Source organism: Callospermophilus lateralis, chromosome 3 (genome assembly GCF_048772815.1).
Source record: "Callospermophilus lateralis isolate mCalLat2 chromosome 3, mCalLat2.hap1, whole genome shotgun sequence".
Classification (NCBI taxonomy): Eukaryota; Metazoa; Chordata; class Mammalia; order Rodentia; family Sciuridae; genus Callospermophilus; species Callospermophilus lateralis.
In genome coordinates, this window is record NC_135307.1 from 191,074,147 (window position 1) to 191,100,180 (window position 26,034).

General features: G+C 60.7%; 2 protein-coding genes across 4 annotated transcripts in view; one reads left to right on the forward strand and one right to left on the reverse strand.

Annotated features, from left to right (window-relative positions):
• Positions 1-19,827, forward strand: part of Ripor3 (RIPOR family member 3) — a 63,349-nt gene extending 43,522 nt beyond the window's left edge. Inside the window, exons 4-22 of the mRNA XM_077109050.1 lie at positions 1,001-1,079; positions 3,513-3,536; positions 3,824-3,877; positions 4,575-4,724; positions 4,813-4,876; positions 5,131-5,174; positions 5,335-5,460; positions 5,537-5,682; positions 6,823-6,952; positions 8,373-8,945; positions 12,036-12,166; positions 12,933-13,050; positions 13,511-13,646; positions 14,115-14,276; positions 14,922-15,083; positions 15,652-15,854; positions 17,683-17,766; positions 19,081-19,171; positions 19,623-19,827. Coding sequence (XP_076965165.1) covers positions 1,001-1,079; positions 3,513-3,536; positions 3,824-3,877; positions 4,575-4,724; positions 4,813-4,876; positions 5,131-5,174; positions 5,335-5,460; positions 5,537-5,682; positions 6,823-6,952; positions 8,373-8,945; positions 12,036-12,166; positions 12,933-13,050; positions 13,511-13,646; positions 14,115-14,276; positions 14,922-15,083; positions 15,652-15,854; positions 17,683-17,766; positions 19,081-19,171; positions 19,623-19,723 — 2,578 coding nt within the window. The 3' untranslated portion in view covers positions 19,724-19,827. The remainder of the gene's footprint in view (positions 1-1,000; positions 1,080-3,512; positions 3,537-3,823; positions 3,878-4,574; positions 4,725-4,812; positions 4,877-5,130; positions 5,175-5,334; positions 5,461-5,536; positions 5,683-6,822; positions 6,953-8,372; positions 8,946-12,035; positions 12,167-12,932; positions 13,051-13,510; positions 13,647-14,114; positions 14,277-14,921; positions 15,084-15,651; positions 15,855-17,682; positions 17,767-19,080; positions 19,172-19,622) is intronic.
• A 1,907-nt stretch (positions 19,828-21,734) lies between these two features.
• The window catches only part of Ptpn1 (protein tyrosine phosphatase non-receptor type 1), a 60,957-nt gene continuing 56,657 nt past the window's right edge, over positions 21,735-26,034 (reverse strand). For all 3 annotated transcript variants that reach the window (XM_076851942.2, XM_076851943.2, XM_076851941.2), the window contains one exon: positions 21,735-25,113. In XM_076851942.2, the coding sequence (XP_076708057.1) occupies positions 24,894-25,113 (220 nt within the window). In that variant the 3' untranslated portion in view covers positions 21,735-24,893. The remainder of the gene's footprint in view (positions 25,114-26,034) is intronic.

Sequence of the window (26,034 nt, forward strand, 5' to 3'; positions counted from 1 at the left end):
GGGCTCGCTCCGCCCTGGGTCAGTGGCAGCCAGCCCCACGGGGGCAGAGTCGGTGCCCATGGTCCTTCAGTGAAGTGGTTTTCGAGGCGTCCCTCCCCAAAAATGCCACGTGCACTCGGAGCAGGGGACGCGAGACGTGGGACAGGTGCGCTTGCACGGCCCCTGGACCAGGGACTCCGGGAGAAATCAAGGGGCCTACGCTCTGGGTTTGGGGAGTGAGAGGACATGGGTCACGGGCCAGCAGAAGGAGGGGTGGCCCTTCCCCTCCGGGCCAGGCCTGTGGGTCCCCCGCTGATGGGAGTGGGAGATGCCGTGTGCATGGAGATGGGGGTCTGCCCCGAGGGGCTCATCTCTAAGGGCAGCTTCTGGCGTCCCCTCAGGACTACCTGCTTGAGACTTGTCCAGGGCCAGTGGTGCCTTCTTCTTCCTGGGGAACCCAATCGCTGAGCGAGCAGTGGTCTCCCAAAAGAAGTTGTTCCTTCCATGTTTGAGGTAGTAGAAGTGAGGCCCAGAGAGGGCAAGTGACCTTCCTAGGGCAACCCAGCAGACCTGTGATGGAGCAGGGTGGTCGCCATCCCAGTGCCCTCTGGCAGACCCCAGGTCTCCTGCTGCCACTCCCTCTGTGCTTTCCAGAGTGTGCAAAGGCCCCTGCAGTGTCCCCGTCCTGGGCATCCAGTTGGCAGGAAGGCCATGCTTGTCGGTAAAGGAGTGAGCGAGCCGGGCCCCAGGCTGGGAGGGGCGCACACAGGGCTGCAGAGTGTGGCCTCGGGAGACCACTAGGTGGCTGCGGATCTCAGTCCAGCCTCCTCCCTGTGTGGCCCCAGCTGGGCCTCTCTGTGGGGTGGCTGGGAAAGAACCCGGAGCCTCCTGAGACCCTCCTCCCGCCCTGGCGACCCCCAGCACCAGGGCGGCCTCTGAAGAGAGCGCAGCCCTCGGCTCGGCCACCTGCCTGCCCCCCATTCTGGGTCCTCTCCATTCAGACCCCGCGTCCTCTCCGCAGGCAGCACCTGTGCGCGCAGCAGGCCGAGCTGGACCACCTGTGTGGACGCCACGCTGACGCCCGCAGGAACTCCAGGCTGGTGAGCGCCCGCCCTGCCCCGTCCAGCATGGTCAGTCTGGACATCGAGACTCAGGGGAGGGACGTTGGTTTCGGGGTGAGTTGACCTCACCTCAACCCGATGGACGTAACTGGGCAGCGCAGGCCCCTGGGCCACCTCCGCTGCTCTTGGCTCTGAAGGAACTTGGGCAGGCAGGGACCTGCGGGGCAGCTGTCCTGGGTGGTCCCACTTCGCAGGCCTTGGACACTGGCTGCCCTGGGACCTGGAGGCTGACGTGACCAGGGACAGTGGACGTCTCTCTGGAGTGTCACAGTGGCCCCTGCTGTCCTCCAGGAGCCTGCAGATCTCAATGTCCAGGGCTGGCCAGGTTTTCTGCTGTCACCAGCAGTGGCTTTGAGGCAGGGCCCGGGCCTGTCCAGCCAGGGCCAGCGCTCACCCCACTGTGGCCTGAGTCAGCAAAGAACAAAGGAAACAGGGAGCCCGGGACAGCCCAGGAGGCCCGCTGGCTCTGGCCCCAGACAGACAGCGAACACCGTCTAGTTAACTGTGTTCCATGGGACTTTGGGGACATTGACACTGAAGAGCCGCTCACTGTTTATGGCGAGTGTCGGTGCCCACGGGTCCTGGCCGCGCCTGGGCACTGCCGGCTCCCGCCGCTCGGGCCTCCACCCCAGGGAGGACCCTTTGGATGTGGGCTGGCCTCTGGCTCCTCCCTTCAGCCACAGCCGCCTGCGGGACCGCGCTCCCCGCCAGGCTCTGGAAACACGAGGAGGGGCCGCGCTGCTGTGGGGGTCCCATCTGGGCCCCTCCAAAGCGCTGACAGAGTGCAGAGCAGGCCACCAGCCCGAGTGAGGGGCAGCGGGTGGCAGGGAAATGGGTTTTCATATCAGTGGGAGAGGCCCACTGGGGAGGCCCGGGCCCGCAGGACGGGCTGTTGAGGCCCACGGGGGGGTGCAGGGGAGGCCTGGCCAGCTCAGCGCACCCACCCTGGGTGGGTGGCTGGGAGGCGCCAGCACAGGTGGGAAGAGGCGCTGCCAGGCCCTGCCTGTGCCCAGCACCTGCCCTCAGTTCTGGGGTCTCCGAGGCAGGCAGGGGGTGAGCGCGTGCGCGTGGCTCTCCCACGTGCAGACGGCGTGTGGAGGCCGGGGAGGTTCTGCCCAGGGCACCCCGTGGGAGGACACATGTAGGACCTTGGTCTCTGAGGCAGTGCCAGGCAGCTGTCTTCTTTTCGAAGTCCTGGACTCTTTCCTGTTCCTTTCTGAGACGGGTTTTGGCTTACGGCCTTGCACGCGCTGTTTCAACGTCACACACGGGAAACCCCACGTTGGGGGTTTGAGTCTCCTTCTTGTTCACATGATGCTCTCCCCCATCCTCCCTGCCCGCCTGGGTGGCCCTTCCTCACCCTTGCTTGTTCTTTGGTTGCCCCCCTTGGTCACATGATGATCATGTCAACACACACGTGTGCACACAGAAGTTCTGGGTCAGCAGCTAACCTGCAAAAATGAGGTCACACGGGGCGCAGGGCGCACGCCTGTAATCCCACAGACTCAGGAGGCTGAGGCAGGAGGATCACAGGTTGGAGGCCAGTCTCGGTGACTTCGTGAGACCTTGTCTCAAAATAAAAAACACAAAGGGCTGGGAGGTGGCTCAGTGGTGAAGTGCCCCAGGTTCCATCCCCAGTCCCACAAAACAAACAAACAATAAAAACAAATAAATACATAAACAAATAGAACGAAGTCCCCGTTGAGCACCGTCCACACCTCGCTCTTCCTGCCCTGGGCTTCTGATCTCCTGGGACCAGGCAGCTGGAAGGACCCTTCCCCTGTGGGCAACCAGCGGCCTGCTTCGGCGAGCCTGGTGGCCACGCCGTCACCTGCCGAGGTCCATGGTCTCCCACCACATGGTCACAGACTCTGAGGCCCACTAGGCCCCAAGTACAGACCCTGTGGCCTTCCCAGGCTGGGCTGCCCCTGGCTGTGGACGCTCTCCCTGGCCCCACCTGCCCCGTGTGGGTGGACCCAGCAACACACCACTGCTGAGGCTGGAACCCCTGGCTCTGCCTCCCCCAGGCCCCCTCTCACGTTCTGGCAATGGCTGGACCCTCCCTGGATGCTCGGAGCTGAGCTTGCTGGGTCCTTGACTCCTAGCCCCCGGGGGTGGGCAGGCGCTCCTATGCCCATGGGACTAGGAGGAAATGGAGGCTCAGAGGGCGAGTGCCCTGCCAGGACACACGGCTAGGGGCAGCAGCACGAGACTTAGAACTGCCTCCTCCAAAGGCACAGAGCCGCCACTCCTCCTCCTGGGCCTGGTCAGTGACCAGTCTGCGGGCCACCGAGGACAGCCTGGGGCGGGCTGCAGTCATGGGCTTTCTGTCCTCCAAGCTCCGAGGCCCCTGCAGGTGGCCTCTCAGGCCTTGAGGAGCGCTGGGCTCTGACCCCCCTTTGCTCCCCACAGGCCTTCTACTACGACCTGGACAAGGTAAGCCCTCCGGGCGCTCAGCAGGGTGGGCGACGCTGGGCGGTGCTGAGAGGGCCTGGGCTGGCTGCCCCTGACTGCCCCTAGCTGCCCCCAGGGGCCCCCGGCTGCCCGAGATGGAACCCCTGGTCTCCTCCCACTTTACAGATGGGCAGACTGGGGCCAGAGTGAGCCTCCCCCAGGGCTGGAGGGGACTGGCAGTCACCTGCCCCCGGTGTCAGGGCCTGGAGGAGGGTGGCGGGTGGCAGGAGCCCAGGCCACTCAGCAGATCTGTCTTTCCCTGGGTCAAGCAAACGCGTTGGGTGGAGAGGCACATCCGGAAGATGGAGTTCCACATCAGCAAGGTCAGCCGCTGGGGGGTCCAGGGGCGGGCGGCCTCGGCAGGCCAGTAGGAGCTGGAGCCCTCTGGGCAGGGCAAGGTTCCCTGGCGCTGGGCAGCGGGAGAGAGGTGAGGATGAGCAGAGGTGGCGAGGTGGCCGAGGCGGCTGGAGACTTCAGGTGACTCCTGGCCGCGGGCATGTCTCAGGGCCGCAGGGGCTCTGGCCTGGGGGGCTGTAAGAGGGTGGCCAGGCCCCAGGACTGGGGGGCTCATGCTGCACCCCAGAGGACTGGGAGGCTGGGCTCAGCCACCCTAAGGGCCTGGGTGGGAAAGCAGAGGCCCTGAGAAGAGGACTGGTTCGGTCCCTGAGGCTTCTTTGTGGCTTGTGCTCCCTGTTGTGTGTGACCTTTGTCCCCTGGGACCCCCGTGGCCATCACAAGCCCCCTCCCGTCTTAGAGTTGAAAAACCAGGCTGAGGCGGAAGTGATGCACCCCTTGGTCCACTTCACTAGTTTTTTATTGTGCACTGACTGTACACCAGTCACCACCAGGTGCTGGGGTACGGACCCCAGGGTGGCCGCTGCCCCAGGCCACCCTGGGTGCTGGCTGGGTGCTGTGCTGGCAGCGGTGCAGGCTGGGCTGAGGGTCAGCTCTCAGCGGGAGCAGCCTGCAGGCAGGTGTGGGGCTGGCCGGGAGGCCGAGCCCACTGGCTGTGCCCCTCAGGTGGAGGAGCTCTACGAGGGCTACTGTGTCCAGTGCCGCCTGCGCGACGGGGCCGCCAACATGCAGCGCGCCTTCGCCAGGTGCCCGCCCAGCCGCGCCTCCCGTGAGAGCCTGCAGGAGCTGGGCCGCAGCCTGCACGAGTGCGCCGAGGTGGGCGGACGCTCTGGCTGCAGGGACAGTGGTGTCCCCGGGGTGGGCGTGGCTGGGCGAGTGGCTGAGCTCCCACGGGGCTTTTCAGGACATGTGGCTCATCGAGGGGGCGCTGGAGGTTCACCTGGGCGAGTTCCACGTCAGGATGAAAGGTAACGGCTGAGAGCAGTGGCCGGAGGCCAGTGTAGGTGGCTCAGGTCCTCTTGGGGCCCCTGGGGGGCGAGCAGCATTGGCCACAGCCCCAGGGCAGGCCCACCTCTGGGTTTCACGCTGGAGGGCCATGTGACCTGGAAAGCCTCACTCCCCCGGGCCTCTCTGTGGGGTCCCAGGACACCCCCATTGCCCCGATGCTGATGTGCCACTCCAGGGCAGGGCAGGCGTGCATTGGCCCATTTCTGTGTTCCAGGCCTGGTGGGCTACGCGCGCCTCTGCCCAGGAGACCACTATGAGGTACGGCCACCGTCGGAGGTCAGACCTCAGGGTCCAGCCAGCCTTTGTGGGTAGGGGCTGTGGGGAGCCAGGGTCCTAGCTGAGGTCCTGTCTGGGAGGCAGCCCTCAGGCAGGTGGCTGGGGACCCTGGGCCGCCAGTACACCTCCTCGCCCACTGCAGGTGCTCATCCGCCTGGGTGGCCAGCGCTGGAGGCTGAAGGGCCGGATCGAGCCGGACGACAGCCAGACGTGGGACCAGGAGGAGAAGACCTTCGTCCCCACCCTGCACGAGAACTTGGAGATCAAGGTGGGACGGGGCCTGGGGCGGGGCCAGGGCGCCCCGGGTGCTCGCTCAGACACCACCCTCCAGTCCCCACTCCCAGGTGACAGAGCTGCGCGGCCTGAGCTCGCTGGTGGTGGGCTCCGTGACCTGCGACATCGCAGACTTCTTCACGACGCAGCCGCAGATGGTGGTGGTGGACATCACAGAGCTGGGCACCATCAAGCTGCAGCTGGAGGTGCTGTGGAAGTGAGTGGCAGCTCCCTGCACCAGCCCTGCGTCCCCAGGGCCACCCCCAGATCCCAGGAGCCAAGAGGCTACGACAGCGCTCCCTAGTGGCCGGACCACACCCCGGACCTGGCTCTGGCTGCATTGTCCCTGCCCTGACCACTCTCACCTCCCGCCCCATTGAAAGGCCAGGCCCAGGCCTTCTCCGCGGCCCTGCCCACCCCAGCTGCCCTGAGTTTGAGCCCAGCCTCACTTTGGCCCGGGGGACGGCTCCGCCCTGGGCTGGCCAGTGGACTTTCCAGCGGCCTCCTGAGCTTGGCTCCTTGGAGGAGGATGGCCTCTGCCCAGGAAGGCCTTCTGGCTGCACCTGCCTCCTGGTTCCGGGGTGACCCCAGGGCCACAGACCTGCAAGGTGCATGTTCATGAGAAGGACCCTGTGGGTGGGGGACTCTTATCCTGCCCCACGTCCACTGACCTCTGGTGGTGCCCAGAGGCTTCGCACTGTGGACAGAAGAGCTTTTTTTTTTCCCCCAAATGAAAACTTGAGTTTCCAGAGAATTCCCTCCTTATCCCCCAGGGCAGGGGCCCGGTGTGAAGGGTTGGGGACATCACCAGGTGAAACCCTCCAGCATATGCGGGGGTAACTGCTCCCCACTGTCCAGCCCCAGGCCAGCCATCCAAGGATCCCCGGGTCCTGGGGGCCCACAGGGCTGGGCAGGTGGCTGGCAGACAGGCTGCCCTCGGAGGTTCCCGCAGCGCCCTGGCCACAGGCTTCATGGCTGGGCCGGCCTTTGTGTGCCCAGCTGCAGGCTGAGTCTGGGACGTGGGGAGCTCAGCCCAGCCGAGCGCAGAGGTGTGTGCAGCGAGCTCAGTTTTAGATGATCTTCAAGGCTCTGGGGTGAATTCAGTCCTGTCCCTTCCTATCAGGGGTGGCACTGGCCTAAACAGGTGGCTTACCTGGGAGTTCTGTCCTCCCCCCCATGCACAAGTCCCAGCCACGGAGGGCTGTCCTGGAGGGGAAGGAAGGGTGGCGGGGCCGGCTGCGTCCACCCCTGCTCACACTGTCACTGATGAAGACGCGGGCCTGGAACTTGGCCCCGGACAGCTCCTGCGCTGGGAGGACCCGGAACCCGTGACACCCAGCCTCTGCTCTCCTTCCAGCCCGTCTGACTCTGAGAGCGTCCTGGTGTCACCCGGCCCCACGGGCAGGTTTTCCCTGGGCAGCAGGAAGGGCTCCTTGTACAACTGGACACCCCCAAGCACCCCCAGCTTCCGGGAGAGGTACTACCTGGTGAGTGACTTCTCCCCAGGGCAGGGACACTGGTCACTGGGGGGACAGGAAGTGGGGGCTGGGCTGAGCTCCCGGCACTCCCAGGGGCGGCCCTCTTAGGGCTCCGCCTTGCTTTGGGCTTCGCCTTGCTTTGGGTGCTGGGCGTCCTCTGCTTCCTCTGCTGCTGGCCCTGGGGGTGGTCCTGGGTGGGCCAGTTCTGAATGGCCCCCTGGGGGCCTCCTCCTGCCTGGCCTTGGTTCTGGCCTCTGCCCTGTCCTGTCAGTGCGTTTCCGGAGCACCGCCTGAAAGACGCAGCAAAGCGTCTCTTCTCCAGGGACCAGGTCCCCTCCGAGTCTCTTCTGTGTCCTTCCAGGGACGCTTCCCTCTGTGAGCGTGGCTCATGCCCCTCCTGACTCTGCAGCTGCTCTCCCCACGCTGTCCTCGAGGGGCTTCTTTCTGCCCCCAGCGGCTCCCTCTTCTTCGCTCGCCCACGCCACGGGGCCCGACTGTGCTTCCTTTAACAAGACGCGGGGCCACTTAGTCTCACGCAGTGGCCAGCTGCGGGGTAGTGCGGGACCCTGGACGTGCGTCCTTCTTCAGAAATGCCCACGTCTCCCAAAGCCTGAGCCCTGGCCAGGGTCCTGAGGTGCCAAGGTGCTCGTCCCCTACTTGGGTGTGGTACTGGCACGTGGAGGCTCATGTCCTGGGGACACCAGAACCCTTCCCAACAAGGAGCCCCAAGTTTGGAGACTGAGCAGGACGAGACTTCTGTCGCCCTCCTGGAGTGGGGGGTGGCTTCCCGTGGGCCCAGCGAGCTGGGTTAGGGCCACCTGTGGTGACGAGCCTGCACTCTGCAGCCCTGGCCCCCACCTCTCACCTGGGTGTGGCCTTGGCGTCACCAGGCCTCTTAACCCTCAGTTCCTGTATCAGAGCAATGAGACTGACAGTGCCACCCTCCGGGGACACGGTGAAGGTTTGCACAGAGTGACACGAGGCCTGGGGCAGGGCAGGTACACACACACTGCCTAGTGACAGCTGCTGCCACTGCTGTGACAATGTGTGTAACTCAGGCCCTCTGTCCATCTGTCCACTTCACTCATTCAAACCTCCATACCACATTCTGCTCTTGGCCAGGGGAGGACTGTCCTCCATGGGGAGACCCGTGCCAGGATGAGGGCCACTGGCCACCTGAGGGGCACAGAGACCTCGGAAAACAGAGAAGGAGAGGGGCTGCTGGGCAGGCGGGGGGACCGCAGAGAACAGGGCACGGAGGGACAGGCCCCAGGAGGGTGACCCTGAACAAGCACCCGGGGAGTGCATGGGAAGGGTGCCGGGCAGGGGCAGGGCACCTGGCGGACTCGCCTCCCGAGCTCGGGGAGGCAGAGCAGGTGTCGGGGCCTGGCGGAGTCGGGCGGCGGGTGAGGCTGCTGTGTCCCCCCAGTCTGTCCTGCAGCAGCCAGCGCAGCCGACGTTGCTGCTGGGCAGGCCGAGGGCCCCCTCCATCCTCAGCTACCTGTCCGAGAGTGACCTCCAGGGCCCCAGCCTGCGAAGCCGGAGCCAGGAGCTGCCAGAGATGGACTCCTTCAGCTCCGAGGAGCCCCGGGACGCGGAGACAAGCAGGTCGGCGTCTACCTCGGATGTGGGGCTCCTGCCCCCGGCCGTTGACCCTGCCGCCTCCACTGAAGAGGAGGCCCCAAAGGGCCCCCCACCCTTGGGCCTGCTGCCCGAGATGGCCCACCTGGCGGGGGGCTCGCCTGTGCAGCAGCCCGGCTGGAGGAACCTGGGAGCAGAGAGCCCCAACCCGCCCCAGGGCCCCCTGTCCCACAGCTGCACGCTCCCCAGCAGCCAGGAGGACCAGGATGAAGGAGAAGCTGGGGCTGCAGTGGACGGGCCTGCCATGGCCCCCGAGAGGCCCCTGCAGGAGGTCCTGGAGTTACTGAGGTCCACGGACCCTGCCCAGCCCCAGCTCCGGGAGCTCGAGTACCAGGTCCTCGGCTTCAGGGACCGGCTGAAGGTACGGCCATGTTCCTCGGGGCAGCAGCCCTGCTCTGCTGATGGCCCGGCCACTGGGCATGGGCCCTGGGGCCACTGGGCCAGGGCAGGCCTCCTGGCCACATCTCAGCACGACCTGGGTAGACGGCGTCCCTGTGGGCCTCAGCGTCCTCCTGTCAGGTGGGCACGAGAGCCCTCACTGGGCCAGGAGGACCATCACAAGGGGGGCCGGGGCTCACGGAGGATGACCTGTCCCACATTCAGCCAGAACCCGGCCCCACCACGAGTCTCCTGACCTGGGCGGCAGAGGGGGCTGCAGCCTGGTGTTAAGGAGCCACCCGTGGGTCTCACTGGCCCCTGGAAGGCCCCGAGCCACCTGCTGCCTCCCCCACGCGCCCCTCCAGAACCTTCCGCCTCCGCTCACAGGAGGGCTCAGGGTCGGTGGCCCTGAGAGGGGCTCGCCTGGACAGACAACTCTATTTTTCATTTACATAAGCTGAAAACATACATAAAATAAAATGAACACGTCACCAGCACTTTCTCACACATCAGTTAACCTACAACCCACTCCCTGTGCGACACTTTGGCACTGAACCGCCAACAGCTCTCTTCAAAAGTCAGTCTTCCTGGCTGTATTGTCACCTGCCCTAACATCACCCATCAATCAGCACAGGAGGTGGGAGTCCTCATTTATACCCAGTAACTTAAAAAAAAAAAAAATGTTCATGCTTATCACTGCTACAGGCTTTAAAAAGTACCTGCCTGAAATTTTTGAGAAAAAGTTTCAAGAAATAATGTCACTTTCTTTTTGTACTTTTGAAGTCTTTCTGTGTGGGACAGTTTGAGTCAAGGCGCACACAACTTCCTTCACATACGGGTAATTTGAAAAATGATACCCACTTAACACACAAGTCTTAAAATACGGCCACAAGCAATGATTCAGAACATCTTTTTTTTTTTTTTTTAAAGAGAGAGTGAGAGAGGAGAGAGAGAGAGAGAGAGAGAGAATTTTTTGATATTTATTTTTAGTTTTCGGCGGACACAACATCCCTGTTTGTATGTGGTGCTGAGGATCGAACCCGGGCCGCCCGCACGCCAGGCGAGCGCGCTACCACTTGAGCCACATCCCCAGCCCGATTCAGAACATCTTTAAGGAACATTCCCCTTTATTTTGATAATGATAAAAATACCCTTAGGTCCTGGTCTTCAGGGTGCTTCCTGAACAGAAAAGGCACACGTGTGCACACGCGCAGCCGTGCACCATGAGCGGGCATCGTGCATGAGCACGCAGGTGACCCGAGCCACCGTGGACCTGCATTTGCTGCTTGCTAAGATTCACTTGTGACCCTGGAACCAGCCCGAGGCGCCTGCACGGTCACTTTCAAGAATGTCCAGGTCGCCTGGCGGAGGTCAGGCCGGGGACGCGGGCCTTGCTCCTGCTCCTTAGCCCCTGTCCTGCTCACGGTCTAGTCGGTGTCACATTTTTCAGATCTTTGTGCTTTTTGTCAGGGGCTGTGGTTAAGTGGCCCTGAGAGCGTAGCTGTGGGGCTGGCCGGGTCCTGGCTGGGTCCTGGGAGCTGCCTTCCGCAGGGTCAAGGTGCTGTTGGCCGGAGCTCAGGGCTGACGCGGGCAGCACCTTCACACGAGGCGTCTTCAATGCGTCTCCTCTGGTGGCTGGGGGAGCTGCTGGAAGGGGCTTGCAGGGACCCAACCCTGGCCCCCCGGCCCTGCTGGGTTCACGGGTTCTGTTTCTTGCTGTGACTTCCTGGAGAGTCCACTGTGTGCGTGTCTCCACACACATGCACACACAGAGACACACAGACACACAGACACACACAGACATATACTCAGACACACACACACAGACACATACACGGATAGACACGCAGACACACAGAGAGACACACACAGAGACACACACAGAAACACACAGAGACATACACAGACACACACACAGACACACACAGATACACACAGACACACAGAGACAGACACACACACACAGACATTCACAGAGACACAGACACAGACACACAAGACACACACACACATGCACACACACACAGACACACACAGAGACACACACAGACACAGACACACACACAGACACACACACACAGACACAGACACAGACACACAGAGACCCACACACAGAAACACACGCACACACAGAGAAACACACACACACATGTGCACACACAGAGAGACACACAGAGACACAGACACACAGAGACACACGGAGAGACACGCACGCACACAGACACAGAGACACACGCGCACACACAGAGAAACACAGACACACACACAGACACACACATGTGCACACACAGAGAGAGACAGACACACAGAGACACACACAGACATGCGCGTGCACAGAGACACACACACACACACGCACACACTCCCCTGCGCCTGTCTGTTGGCCCTGTCGGGGGGGCTCTCTGCAGCCTTCATTCTCTGGCTGCTCGGGAGTCTCCCGGGGTGACTCAGGACCTGGCTCCTGCTCCTGCCTCTGCTGGCTGGGCCTGGGGTGCAGTTTTGGGGGTGAGGCCTAGCTGTCCTGGGGAGGGGACAGTCTCCAGGAAGGAAGCCACGTGGCAGGACAGTGACTGAACAGGAGGATCCTGAGCTCATCTGAAGCCTCTGAGCTTCTAAAGGGGTTTGTCCCAGGCTCCAGCATGTTCTGAAAACAATCTGTATGTGCAGAACTTAAAACTCGGGGGTTCCCGCAAACCCCAGGTTCCTTAGAAAACTGAGCCACCCGGCCACACGGTCCCACCTTCCCACGGGGCAGGGGCAGCGGGAGCAGAGTGGCAGCTCTGTGGGGAAGGGGCCTGCCCCCGTGTCCCCTCCTGGACTCCTCATTCTATCACCTGTGCTGTCCGGGGTGTCGCGGACCCAGATGAGGCTGTTCAGATGGGGGGCCTTGAGATTTTGCTTCGCGATGTCAGTTGTTCAGGAGGGACCTCGGGAAGCGCCACCCCGACACACGCCCTGCCCAGACCAGGACGCATCAGGCCTGAGGGACCTGGCTGGGTCCCGGCTGGGGTCCCGGCTGGGTCCCGGCTGGAGCCCGGGCGGCACTGGCCTCAAACCTGGCCCTTGCCCACAGCCCCGCGGGGCCCGGCAGGAGGATGCCGCAGCCGAGAGCCTGATGGAGTGCATCCTGCAGAGCTTCGCCTTCCTCCAGGCTGACCTCGCTCCCGACCAGCTGCCCCTGTCCGGGGACTCCCAGGGTCTGCGGTGAGCGCAACCTGCGCAGCGAGGACCTCCCGCCTGCCTCCCGGGCCTCCTCCTCCCAGCGCTGGTGGTCCCTCCCTCCGTCCCCCAACGTCCCCTGCCCACTCCAGACCCACCCGAGCTTCCTGCTCCAAGGAATGTGCTTTTTAAAAAATCTGTAAACAGAGTGCACCACGGGACCTCTCTGGCCTCATCTTCACCAAGTGGTCACAAAACCAAAGTCCCTGGTGACTGACGCTCTGGCCCTGGGGACCTCTGGCCCACACCAGCGACACCACCTGTCCAGATCACCCCCATGGCGATCTCGGCAGCCCTGAAGGGTGCGGTCTGGGTTCCTGCTCCCTCCCCAGAGCCGCAGGGAGGGAGCTCTTGGCCAAGCCAGAGGCCCTGCCACCCTCTGCCCTGATGCCACCTGGTGCCCACTGGCAGCCTGCGTCTTGCTTGTGGGGCTTCACTGCCCACGGGTGGCAACAGGCGTCTGCTTCCTCTCCACTGCATGTTGGAGTAAAGTGGGGCTGGGGGGCGGACGTGTCCAGAGTCAGAGCTGGACCCCGTCCCGCCTCCGGCCAGCCCCTGGGCCACACCCTAGCACCCGGGCAGCCCTGCTGCCTTCGCTCCTGAGCTTTGAGCTGGGCTTTCTCCTCAGTGACCTCCAGGCCCCTGGGACCTGGGGTGGCCTCGCTGACTTCCGGGGGGAGGGTTTCCTGGCCTCACAGAAGTGGAGCCTGCTCACCCGATCAGTCACCAGCCTCTTCTCCATCTGACTCAGGAAAGACCGGCCCCCACCGGCCCCACTGAAGGGGTCCTCCAGGGAGCTCACAGCTGGTGCCCGGGAGCTGGACGCGCTGCTCACGGTCCATCTGAAAGTCTGCAAAGCCCTGCTGCAGGTGGGGGCGCTGGGGGGCTTGCTGGGCCAGGGGACCCCTAGGAAAGAGGCTGATCTCTCAAGTGGTGGGGGCACGGCACAGCGACAAGGCTGAGGTCCCCCTGTGGAAGGTGCCGGCCAGCGCCTGGTTGGTCAGTTGGGTGGCCTTGTGTAGCTTGCCCCTGAACGTCCATGACACATCTGTAGACGCAGGAAGCTGAGTCCAAACTGGTTCCACCAGAAGGGAGATTTCAGGGGGGCTCCAGGGCCACCGTGGCGGGCTCTGCCCTTCCACTCTGCTTTGTGAGGTGCATGGGCTGCACTTCTGGTGGCAAAGGTGGCCCCTGGCAGCTTAGCCTCCTCTTAAGTGGCTCAGGTGAGTGAGTCAGGGAGCTGCGGCTGAGGAGGACAGGACGAGCGGGGCACCAGGGGAAGGCGAGCGCAGTCCCCGTGGTGACCAAAGCACCACACGCCGCCTCCAGAGACTGGCCTTCCCCAATCTGCCGAGGATGGTGCAGGACTGCCTCCTGGAGGAAGCAGCCCAGCAAAAGCAGATTCTGGAGACGCTTTCTGACCTTGATTTTGACAAGGTCAGCAACGCGACGTCCATTGAAGATGGTAAGGAACTGTCCCCTGCCACAGGCTGCCTCGCCCCCTCCCCACACCCAAAGCAGACAGCAGCCTGGGGAGGGTGGGGATCAGAGATGCCCCGCTGGCGGGCAGGCCACCTGGGTCAGCTGGCGCACACTCCACCACCCGGCCTCTGGGCAAGGCTTTGGTCGGAGTCACGGCCTCTCTGTGTCCTGGGGAGGCCACTGCCCGGCGTTCAGGCCGTAATCCCCGGGGCACATTCAGGGTACACAGCATGCCCGCAATGGTAGCTGTGACCCCAGTTCTACCTCTGACCCCAAGGACGGCTCCTTTGTGAGCCCCGGTTCCTTGTCCACGAGGAGGTGCTGGTGACAGCTGCTCCTGGTGTTGTCACGCCACCCCTGACTTCCCTGACCTCGGTGCTGGAGGAGGGCCCTCGGGGATCCTGTGGCTTGTTCTTGCCACCAGCCACTCAGGCTGGGGAACCGCTCCCAGTCATTCCGCAGGCCTCCCACGGGAAGGGCTGCCTGGCGCTGTGGCAGGGGTGCACGGGGCCCGGCAGCATCCTGTCCTGCCCCGCCACGACGCTCCTGGGCCAGCTCAAGAGGACCTTCCTGCACAGAGCCCGAGGGAAATACCCAGGACAGCTGGAAATAGGTAGTTGGAGCTCCCTCTCGTCCTTGCCACCCAAGGCTGGGCCTGCTGCAGGGTGACGGGGCTGTGTCACCCTCTCCCCCTCCCTGGGTCTTCATGGCACTGGGCAGGGGCCACCTCAGCTTGGTTATGAGCACCTTGCTTTCACTGGGGAGGGCAAGGGCCTCCCCAGACGCACATCTGAGCAGCTGTAGCCCCGAGGTGCATGCAAACACAGCGGGTTGGTCATTATCCGAGGACACATTCCATGCCTCCCACCAGAGCCTTCAAGAGATGAGGTCAGGCTTAGAGGAAGGTGGGCAGGTAAGGTCTGATCAAGGTGCCTTGAAATGCAGGTCGGGCCCCTCCCCGGAGTGCAGGGCTGCAGCATTTTTCTCTGTTGACCAGGTGATGAGTGACAGTTGTATCCAGGCAGTGGCTCTGGGCTGCTTACTGATGGGCAGAGTCCCCGGCCCTGCCTCTGGTCTGAGCCCAGGGCTCAGCCACGCACCAAGGCTGTGGGACCCAGGGCCTGTGGACACAGCTGGGCACACTCTTTCCCCATGGGCACTGGCGGTGCCGCTAGGGAGCCTTGTAACGGAGCTGGCTCTGCCTGCAGAGGCCAGCCAAGGTCTTGGTGTCTCCTTACGGCCCCTTCCCTGTGGCCAGTGTGCCGCAGGCTCCTGGAGCAGGTGGTCAGCTGCAGAGGGTTGCTCCCCGAGGCTGGGCTCCTGGAGGGACAGACTGTCACCTGGTTCCAGTTTCACAGCTACCTGCAGAGACAGAGCGTCTCTGACCTGGAGAAGCACTTTGCCCAGCTCACCAAGGAAGGTAGGGGCCAAGCTGGGCAGCCAGGGTCTCAAACCAAGTTACAGCCAAGGAGCGTCCAGGGGTCCTCTGCCCTGGCTCTTGAAAGCCAGTCAGTTTCTCAGGTTACAGCTCAGTTTCTGCGACTTTTCCCTCTAGCTAGTGTTTTGAGGTCCCAGATTTATTGAGATCCCACATTCGGCTGACCCGGAGAAATCAGGTCCAAAACAAGGTGGCTTTAAAGGTGGAGGGAAAGATGGGAGCTGGTGTCCTGGTGCTTGCTGGGACCACGCTCCAGGGAGGGAGGCAGGAGGGTGGAGTCTGAGTCCAAGGCCAGCTTCAGCACCTTGGGCAGCCCCGTCTCACACAAGAAGAGCACAGTGCAGACGTCAGAGCCAGGGACGGTGGCAGGGGGCTGGCTCAGTGCCCAGAGTGGGGCTGTGGTGTCTTTGACTCAGGGTGTACCTGACCCCTGCTAGAAAGCCTTCCCAGGTTCCGGGAGGTCCCTTTTGCAAGGTGTCCAGACAGGGCCTGCTGGGGACGCCTCGCAGTTCACAGCAGCTGAACCTCGACTCCCCGCCTCCGCCCCCAGTCACGCTCACCCAGGAACTGCACTGCGCAGGGCGGCTCAGGACCGTCAGGAAGCTGCGGGGAAAGCGGCTGGGTCTGCTCCAGCCGCTGCCCCAGACCTTGAGAGCCTGGGCGCTGCTGCAGCTGGACGGGCCCCCACAGGTGTGCAAGGCGGCCAGAGCTCGCCTGGCCAGTGCAGCCAGGAACAGGAGCTTCCGGGAAAAGGTGAGGCGTCGAGGAGGGACAGCCAGGCCCTGGCCGGGGCGGGCGCGGGGCTTCGGTGTTCTCAGAGACACGTGGAGTGGGTGGCGGGGCTGCAGTCCTGGGAGATTTGGGCTTCGGGATGGTCCCAGGAGGCTGTGTGTGATGGGGGCTGGGGAGGCCAGGCCACCAGAGACCACACCCCGATAGCCATCTGCTTCTAAAGCAGCGCCTCAGTCCGGTCTCCCAGGAGGCCGCACACTGCACGCCTTCAGAGTGCCCGTGGCCATCCCCACTTACTAGCCAGTTGGGGTTCACCTGAAAACCGAGATGGGACCCCCTGCCTTTGTGGTCCTAGGTCTGGGACTAGGTCTCTTTCAGGCAGCAGTCTGAGGTGGGTGGGAAGGGTGACAGGGGCCTATTCTGTACCTGGGCCTCGGCTCCAAGCCAGAGAGCGAATCTCACGGCCACGTGGCCCACAGTCCTTCCTTGAGCACATGCACCTGGGGTTGCATTTACTCTCTGGGGACTTCTGAAGCACAAAGGACAACAATGTAGGGAAACCCCCACGTGCTGCCGCCCGGGCCTGACCTGCCAGGGCCAGCCCCCGCCCGCCCACTCCCCGTGGTCCAGCAGCTGCCCACACATCTGACTGACCTGTGTGAGCGGAGGCCAAGCCAAGACGGGGGTTCTTTAAAAACCTTGACTCCAATAGCATCACACGGCTCAGAGCCACCAGAGAGCACCCCTGATGTGGCAGGTCCAACTCCCAAGTCTCTGAGGGGTTTCTGGCTAACCAGGGTCTCCAAGAGGTGAGCACCGTGTCATCAGCTGACGTCGCTTAAATTTCACTTCATGTGAAGGCCCCACCTCTTTCCCCTGGAGATCATGTGTCGATGGCACTGGGCTGTCCCACGAGGCTGCGGGCATGGCAAGAGGATCATGCGCTCTGTCTTGTGCTGCCCCTGGACCAGCAGCTGGCTCACGGCCCAGGGCTGTGGGATGTCCTGGGACTGTAACAAAGGCCTCCGCAAGGTGGCAGCCCCTTGGAGGTGTCTTGAGCGGGGGGCACTGATGGTCCTGTCCCCCCCCCCCAGCTCCCCGCTTCCCAGGGCGGCCGTTTACTTACCTCTCAACTAGGAGCTGGGTGGAGGCCAGGGCCTTGCGCGTGCTAGGCCTGTGCTCTCCCACCAAGCCCCACCCAGCCCACGACTGCCAGGTGCAGCTGGGACAGCAGCCACTCTCTCCTCAGCTGCCTCAGTGCCAATGTCTCTGGACCAAGAGGGCAGGCTCACTCGTCCTAAGGTCGCCCTCGCAGATGGGGATGCCAGGTGCCCCCCGGTCAGGCACGTCCCCACCTGCTTAGTTCTAAGTGACCCTCACAACACTCTGTGAAGCAAGGGCCAGGTTTCCCTGTAGCTGGGCTGAGTCAGGTCCATAGGGGCAAAAAGACGTGGCCATGTTGTGTGGTCGAAGAGGACAGGGTCAGAGTTGTGGCTGGGAGAAGGCGTCGAGGGGGACAGACACCTTTGCCTCTGGCCTGGGCAGCAGCCGTGGAGGACACCTTGTCACTTCTGTGCTCTGAGCCAGCCTGCGGCCCTGTGCTGTAGCATTTTAGAAGCTGGCCATTTCCAAGGCCTCTCTCAGACACGAGGAGACAGACAGATGGCGTTCCTCACCACCGTCAGTTCAGGGGTCAGTTTGGGCAGCTGAATTAGCCCTGCAGCATACATCCTGTGACTGTACGCCTGGCCCGGGGACGGATGGCGCCTGGGTTTTTTTGGGAAGGTCAGAGCGTGACCACGAGTCCCGAGGCCTGCACCTGCCCCCTGCTCACGGCCCCCTCCCCCAGGCTCTGCTCTTCTACACGGACGCCCTGACCCAGACTGACGCCAGGCTCCAGCAGGCTGCGTGCATGGCCCTCCAGCAGCTCAGGGTGAGTGGCCCGTCCCCACTGGGGTCCCACAGGAGGCGGGGGGTTGGTGCTGAAGTAAAGAACCTCAAAACCATTTCACTGGGACCAAAAAGGTGAGGGTCACCGCCAGCAAGGGCACCTGCTGAGTGGCTTTAGAGGAGAGCGGAGGCCCCAGACCCCTAGTGGGCACGTACTGGCGGTGGGCAAGGGTGCGGGTGCCGCCAGGGACTTTTGGAGCCCTTGGGTTATGTGTTTTAACGTGTTGGGTTTGGTTTTTTGGTGGGGCAGGGGATTAAACCCAGGGAATCCCACAGCCTTATATGCTTTAAAATTCTCAATTAACAAATTTTAAGGTACACTAAACTTATTTAAAAGGAAGAGAATGTCAAAAACAGAAATGTTCTTGGCTGCACTGGCCAGGCGAGCTCTGGCCGCCTTGCACACCCGTGGGTGCCTGTCCAGCAGAAATGGCTGTTGACATTTGGGGTATTCTTTTTTTCTGGGGGATGAGCGATTAGGACTGCTGGTCACATGGAGCATGGGTTGAAAAGGGGCCACAGTGAGTGTTTTATGGTGGACCTGGAGCACCTCAGAATTCTGCAGGGAGGTTTGGCAAGTGTATCCTTAGTTTAACCTTCTCACCCAGTCTCAGATTATAGAAAATGTAGTGTTTTAAAAGTGAAAAATCCAGGGGCTGGAGATGTACCTCCGAGGTAGAGCACTTGCCTAGAAGTGTGAGGCATTGGGTTTGATTCTCAGCACCGCATATAAATAAGTAAATAAAATAAAGATCCATCAACATCTAAAAAAAACATTAAAAAATAAAAAAAACCCACTTTAAAAGTCATAATGTTGGGCCAGGGCTGTGGCTCAGTGACAGAGCACTTGCCCAGTATGCGTGAGGCCCTGGGTTCGATCCCTGGCATCACATACACTAAACAAATAAAATAAAGATATTGTGCCCATCTACAACTACAAAAAAAAAAATTAAAAAGTCATAATGTCACTATGAGTGTTTTATGCATCAAGTTTTTAAAACCGTCCGGGTTCTGCGTCACCTGAGGCTGGACTCCCCAGAGACCGAGTCAGCTCCCCGCTTGCTGCTGCAATGTGCTTGGGCCTTTGAAAAGGCCTCACAAAGACAAGCTCTGAGCCTCTCTCCGGCAGCTCTCAGAGCTGAAGAGAGGCACTTCCCAGGGGGCTTCCAACGAGCTACAGCCACAGAGACCTGGAGCCCCAGGACGGTGCCGGGGCGGCGTGCAGGGCTGACAGAGGGGTTCTACTTGCGATTTACAGTGTCCCCTAGTAGGTCTTTATTCTCTTATCCTCCAACAGGGCATCGAAAGCATCGATCAGATTGCCAGCCTGTGCCAGTCTGACCTCGAGGCCGTGCGGGCTACAGCCCGGGAAGCCACACTGTCATTCGGTAGAGTAGCATCAGGGGTCACGTGTGGCATGATGGGGTTCCCAAGGCTCTTGGTGAACTCGTGCAAGCGGTGCCAGCCCCAGCTCTCAGAGCAGAACAGCACCTGGGAGGGCACATTATGGGCCTGTCACTGCCCGGGTGCAGGGCCACCTCCTACTTACCAGCGTCCTGCCTGAGGCAGGAGCCCCTCCTGGTGGAGGTGGAGAGACTCATTTCATTGTCTTCTTAAACTTGTGGATGATGCGTGGTGAGTGAGAGCCAGAGGCAAGGCAGGGCTGCAGCCTGGCCGGCTGTCCCAGAGACTGGCTGACTCGGGGGCAAGGCTCAGTCCCCCAGGTCACCGGGTTGAGAGGTCCCCAAGCACTCCTGCCCCTGTGTAGGACCCACATGGCTTGGCAGAGAGGGTCATGGAGGCAGGAGACAGCCAATGACAGATCACCCTCTATTTCAGGTGAAAAAGGACGCTTAGCTTTCGAGAAGATGGACAAACTTCGCTTAGAACAAAGAGACGGCTTTGGCCAGGAAGCAGAAGTTGAAATCACAGTATTTTAAAAAGCCTCAGCTGAGGAGCTCACATCTGGAATTTGTCCCCCTGCTGCTACACAGCCTGACACAGTGCCTTGAGCTTTGCAGGGGGCATACTGGGTGCTCCCCACGAATGTGAGCTGGTCCAAGTGGCTGCTGAGCCTCGGACTACTGCAAACCCTGGGGCCCAAGTGGCGCTTTTACAGAAGCAGAAGCCGCTGGTGCGCTGTGCGGCCAGGGCTTCGGCCTCAACCACATACTCCGCTTCTGCCTTTGAGAATCTGACCGGCCCCAGGATACAGAGGCAGGTGGCCATGGACAAAGGTGCCAAGGCCAGGCAAGGCAAGGTTCTACCTGAAGGACTCCAGGTAGACGCGTGCATGGAATGTGCAGCTTCCTGCATGTCCGCTGGCTCGGTGCTCCTGGCTCAGAAAATCCTGGGGCTGAGGGGCCGGGGGTGGGCTAGGTGGCTGACCATGCTACCAAAGCTTGTGGTGGCTCAAGTCAATTCAACAGCAGCTCGCGTCACCTTGGCGAGCAGGCTTGAGGCCAGCACGTCTATGCCACTCTCAACCCGACGTGCGGAGCTGACAGCGGCTGGCTGGCCACACCTGGTTTTCACCATGTCCAACAGCACAAGGGAGGGCAGACAAGACCTGGCCAAGGAGCCTGGAGCTCACGAGCTTTGGCCACACAGGTCAAAATGGAATCCAACGTTTGAAGCAAGTCAACCTGAGGCCTATTAAATAAATGGCTCCAGAAGCCACAGCTGGTGTGGAAAGACCTCGGCAAGGCGCTGCTTTAAGAGGGAAAACTAGCCCCCCGACTCTGTTAAAAAAACAAACAAAAACCCAGTGTCCGGAGATGTGTGTCAACGATGTGGTGAACTGTGGAGTGTGACTGTTCTGTCAGCGCGGCACGCACAGCTTTGGAATGTTCTCATTTAAACTTCCTGGATAGATATTGTGCTTTATTTTTTATTTTATTTAAGTCAGTATTTATTTGCTTTGTTCATGCGCTCCAGTTTTTGAAATTTCAATTAAAAAGAAAAACTGTTTTAATGGCTATTACACTTTACCCTCCAAAACAGACACTGGTCACTTCCTAGAGGACTGCGGGGAGGCTGGCCCCGCCTGCTCCTGGCGCCCTCTCAGCAGGAGGGAGTGTCCTGGACTGTGGAGGAGCGGCCTGGGCGCAGGCTCTGCTGGACACCGCCCTAGGGCCTCTCCATGATTCCCAACTCTCGAAGGTTTCCGCTGTGCCCTCTCCTGTGGGCACCCTGAGTGTGGCCTTTGTCCTGCACTTTGCCCCCGTGGACTCCTGCCCCAGAGTCCCACGTCATCCTCCCCACTGTCTTCTACCTCCTCGCACGTCCACATGCCCTTTTTCATATCTGAAACCGTGAAGTGGGTGGCGGGCAGGACACTGCCATTCAAGCCCCTAGGCTTCCGTGGCATTCTGGGCCTCAGGACCCGTCCTGTTGGGCCTGCTGGTGGGCCACAGTGTAGACCCCGACTCCGTAACCAGCTCTGAGATGGTCAGGGAGCCCTGAGGGAGGTCAGGGAGTTCTTGTACCAGTGCTTCGCAACACTGTGCGGGTCTGAAGTCACTTCGAAATAGGAAGTTCAAGAAAAGTCACCGAAGGGGCTTTGCATTGTTTAGTTTTGTCCCTAAAAGGGGGACCACACTGATCTCAGACACCATTTTCTTTCCAAGTCAGTTCTGTATCAAATGTGACTTCACACACCTACAGAGACACAGGAGTCACTGTGTGTGACAGGCAGTTGGCTAACGGACAGTTTCAGGGCCTGTGTGTCCAAAGGGCGGGTTTCTAAAGAACCAGGCAGGGGCTCGTGGCAGCAACCAGGCTCATCAGCAAGCGGAGCTACCCGCCACCCAGCACTGGGGCTGGCCACCCCAGGCGAGCCTCACCCACCCAGGGGACCATATCTGCTTCGCACCAGCGGGAATGGAAAGAAACAGCGGCAGCCCTGGTTCAGGTGCATTAAGCAAAGAAATGGGAGGCACCAAATCCAAGTTCTTTAGAAAAAGGTTTTATTATTGCAACTAAAATGCAAACCCATCATTTATATGGCAAGTTTGAAAACTGTACAGTTTAATAGTTCTGTGAGGTCACAGAAGACCCTGAGACACGCCCTCCCCCCACCCGGTCATGCAGCCATGTATACACACCTGAAAAGGTATTGTAACCAAACACCTCGCTTTTTTTATTTTGTTTTGTTTTTAGTTTTGTAAAAATGGTTTATTCCACAGCCATTGTCAAAAATAATGGCCTGATGAGTAAATGTTGGCTTAAGGCAAATAGCAGAGCAGCTCACTACCTCCCTAACCTACGCTAACAGACGGAGGCCAGCTGTCCTCCGTGGACGGAGACCAGCCAGTCCACCGTTGGCAACAGCTACTGTACATACACACCCAGCTACACAGAGACGCGGACTGTGCGACAAGCCCAGCCGAGAACGCGCAGCCTGGCCCTCAGCCTCACTCACGCCCCACAAGGCTCTGCGGCCGCGCCTGAGTGTCCCTCAGGATCGCTCTGCGCCGGCTTCTCCCCCGTGAAAGGCAAAACGTGAAAATGCTGGCGAGAGCAGCTCAGAGCCACAGCTGCCTTTTTTCTTATTAAAAAAGCCACCAAATGTGGAGGTCTCAGTCCCCCTTGCAGGAAGAGTCGTGAGCACCATCAGTCCCAAGGGGCTCCGGGGGGGGGGGCGGGGGCAGGGGCAGACACCCCCTTCAGCAGGGTGCCCCAGGACATAGATGCAGCAGGCAGCTGGCTCCAAGGGCTGTCGCTGGGCTGCTCCAAGGAGGGCGGCTCCTGCGGCTGCCTTGCTTCCAGTCACGATCTGCTCATCCCATGGTGGGGGCCCTGATGCCTAAGCGTCCAGAGCGTGAGGTGTGAACAGGGCTGGCCATAGCCTTGGAATGTCTGAGTTACAGTGGGCCCAGCAGGACCAGGACAGGCCGGGCCTCACCAGGAAGTCATCAGAGAGTCATGCCAGGAATTAGGCCCACATCGGCTCCTGGGAACATCATCGGAACATCATCGCTATCTTGCTAAAGGCGGCTCCTTCAGCACCAGCCTTAGGAGCCACAGCCACATAATGGTCAGGTCATGCAAGGGAGACTGCAGCGGACGGCACGCCAGGAAGCAGGAGTCTAAGGTTCTGTTCCCAGCCCGCGGTATTTCATGGGACATGGAAGCCCTTACATGCACTCTAATACACACAGGGAAAGTGGTGACCGAGAACAAGGTCCTACCAGGTAACGGGGAGGAGAAGCACGGGGACTAGGTCATCTCCCACTGTGACTCTTACTAAATACCAAGTGCTCAGCATCTACCACGCCAGCGCTCCCCCCTCACTGACCCAGTCGCTGCACACCGCTGCTCACGGCTGTCCTCCCGCCAGCACTGGTCTGAGGCGGCAGGCTCAGGGCAGTGTCTCGAGCTCCCAGTACTACCTGAGGATTGATTTATTATTGTACTTTTTGATAAAGCCCTTGATGCAAGGCTGACATCAAAAGTTTTAATACATTATTGGTTTAAGAAAATGCTAGTGCAGTATGGATGCCTTTGGAAAAATTAAAATAAATATGGAGCGGAGAGGCTACTCCACGGGGCTGCGTGGAGGCTTCTGGGGAGAATGGTGCACGTCGCTGGCCTGGGGTGCACCAAGAGGGAGCGCTCGGGTGGGGCGAGCCAGAGACGGGCACAGGCCACCACCCCTCCCTGCCACCAGCATGGTCCCCTGCTTTGCTCTCTTCAGAAGTGGGTTGGGATGTGGTACTCACAGGAAGGAGGGCAGGAAAAGAAGGAAGAGGAGCAGGGTGCAGGGCGCAGGGCGAGGCGCGGCCCGGGCTCTCCAACAGAACAGCGCCCTCTGCACGCACTCCATGCTGCCAGCGGCCCTCACCCACCAGGCGCCTACAGTCGGGGTGGGAGGGGCTGAGAGCAGAGGCGGACAGTGGGTGGAGGAGGCCCAGGGAGGTCAGGCCATGCGCTGTTGCTGAACGGGAACAGGAATGAAGCCAAATAGGCAGAGGAGCCCCGGGCACAGCCAGAGCTGTCTGAGCCGTGCACGCCCCCCGCCACCCCACCTCAGAGGGCACCATGATTCAAGGGGACCTGGGGCTTTTTTTAATGACAGGGTCCTCCCACAAATCACCCCCAAGGAAAAGATATTTGTATTCTGCTAATGCAACTTGCACTCAAAGACGGTCACCTGGAAAGAGGTAAAATATTTAAAAGGATAAGAAGGTCACGTGGGGCAGTTTCCAGGGTCTCTGCACCCCCCTCTTACCAGGGTGGGCCTCCCGCAGCACCTCCTCCCAAGTGAGCGGGAGCCGGGGCTGAAGTGCCAGCAGTCACCCTGCGGTGCGGCCGACCCAAGGCAGAGGCTGCAGGAAACCCACGTATAGGGACGGGGTGACGAGGGCCAGCAAGTTAGCCAGATGATGGCCACACAGAGGAGCAATAGGGAAACGAGCTGCGGAAACCAGTAGGGACACCCTGAGCAAGAGCAGAAGCGGGCTTGCTTTCTAGAGACGGCCTTGTGTTGTCTCCTCTCAACACAACACAGGGAGGCTGGTGGGCACTGGTGGGCGCTGGCAGGTGCTGGCGGTGCACAGCGCCCACACCACAGCGCCCGGCCCTGTCCTCCAAGGGAATCTACATTCGTAAAAGTCTGGGATTTTTTCCCCTGGGAAACCAAATATAAATTGTGAATCTGATTATACCGCCCAAGGGTATGAGAAAGTTTTGTAAGTGCCTAGTCTTCTTTCTTCCAGAAATAACCAAAAGCTGCTTTTTATAAAGGTTAAAAACAACAATGTGTTGTAATTCTATTTTTTCAAAAATAAATGAACCAAAAAATAAAATAAAATAAAATAAAAGAAATAAAGACAGAGAAAGAGAGAGAGAAAGACGTATTTGGCATTTTCTCTACTTACTCCTGAATAGTTGAGGCCCTGAGATTAGACTCTATGTCCTTGGGACCACAGGGCTCCTGAAGACCCCAGTGCACAACCCTTCCCTCTTCTCCTCAGCCCTTGGCAGTTCCAGCCTGAACCAACCCTCATCTGCTTCTTCTGAGACTGGCTCAGACACTCCACAGAACCGAATCCCACACTGGGCTGGTGGCCAGTGCTTCCCGCCACGCGCTTCTCGCCAGCACCTCTGTCAATGAAAACATACCCTGTAGCAGAGGTACGCGCCGGCCGTGAGGACCGTGGCCATGCACATGTTGACCAGGAAGGGCTTCCAGTGGGTCAGCGTGGGCGCCGGCGCTTCCTCCTCCTTCCTGGGTGGTGCCGGCTCTGCCTCAGCAGGGAAGGCCGCCTGGGTGCCCCTCGGGCCTCGGCCACGGATCCGACTTCTGACTTCAGTGTCTTGACTCATGCTGAGGAGCAGGAGGGACAGGAGTGGTTACTTGCCTCCAGGGAACGGGTGGCTGGACATTGTTATGGAGAGATTTTAGACAGAAATAGGCTCCCTCTTCAGAACCCAAACCAGCTTCCTGCCGCTTGGCTGGAGGGCTAAGTTAGAGCAGGCATTGGCCTGAAGCCCTCATCCCTCCCTCCCACCCACCCACCTGCGTCAGGGAGGCCCCGCAGGGTGGGGCGGGTGGTTATGCCTGCTGCGTGTGCACCCTGCTTTCTCAGGCACTGGAACTTCTGTGCCTGGCCACATCAGGGCACCCAGATCTCCTTCCTCAACAGCTGCAGAATACCCACCCCCACCCCTGCACAGCGAAGGAGCATGATGGCCCTAATCCCCAAACAGGTTGTGGCCATTTCCAATTCTACCGCCACAAATGATGCGATGTACCCAATGACCTCACCTGTCCGCACACCTGGACACTGCTGCAGGGCACCTTTCTAGACGCGCCACTGCTGGTTAAAGTAGCCACATCTTAGCATCTCCCTCCAGGAAGCAGGCACCCGGGCACTGCCACCGGTGCCCTAGGAGGGGGCTACTCCCGCTCACTGTGCAGCTTCCTGCAGGGCAGTGCCAGCTCCTAGGTGGCTTCCCTGGCACCCCAGCTTCCCTGGATTTTCCTTTCCAAACAAGATGGCCTGCAATGCAGCCCAGGGGCCACCGTCTGGCTTTGGCTCAGTCGGCCACCACGTCAACAGTGCTCACGATGCTGGGGTTGACGTAGGAAGCAAACGCTCCAGTGAATTTCAATGAATTGAGCCGAGATGCCACCAAAAGATCAAATTCCCTGGAGCTCCACTCTGGAGACACCAAGCTGGACATCGCCTTTCAGGACCTGCCAGAAGCCTGGGGGTGGACATGGGGTGGACACTGTCCTCACAGG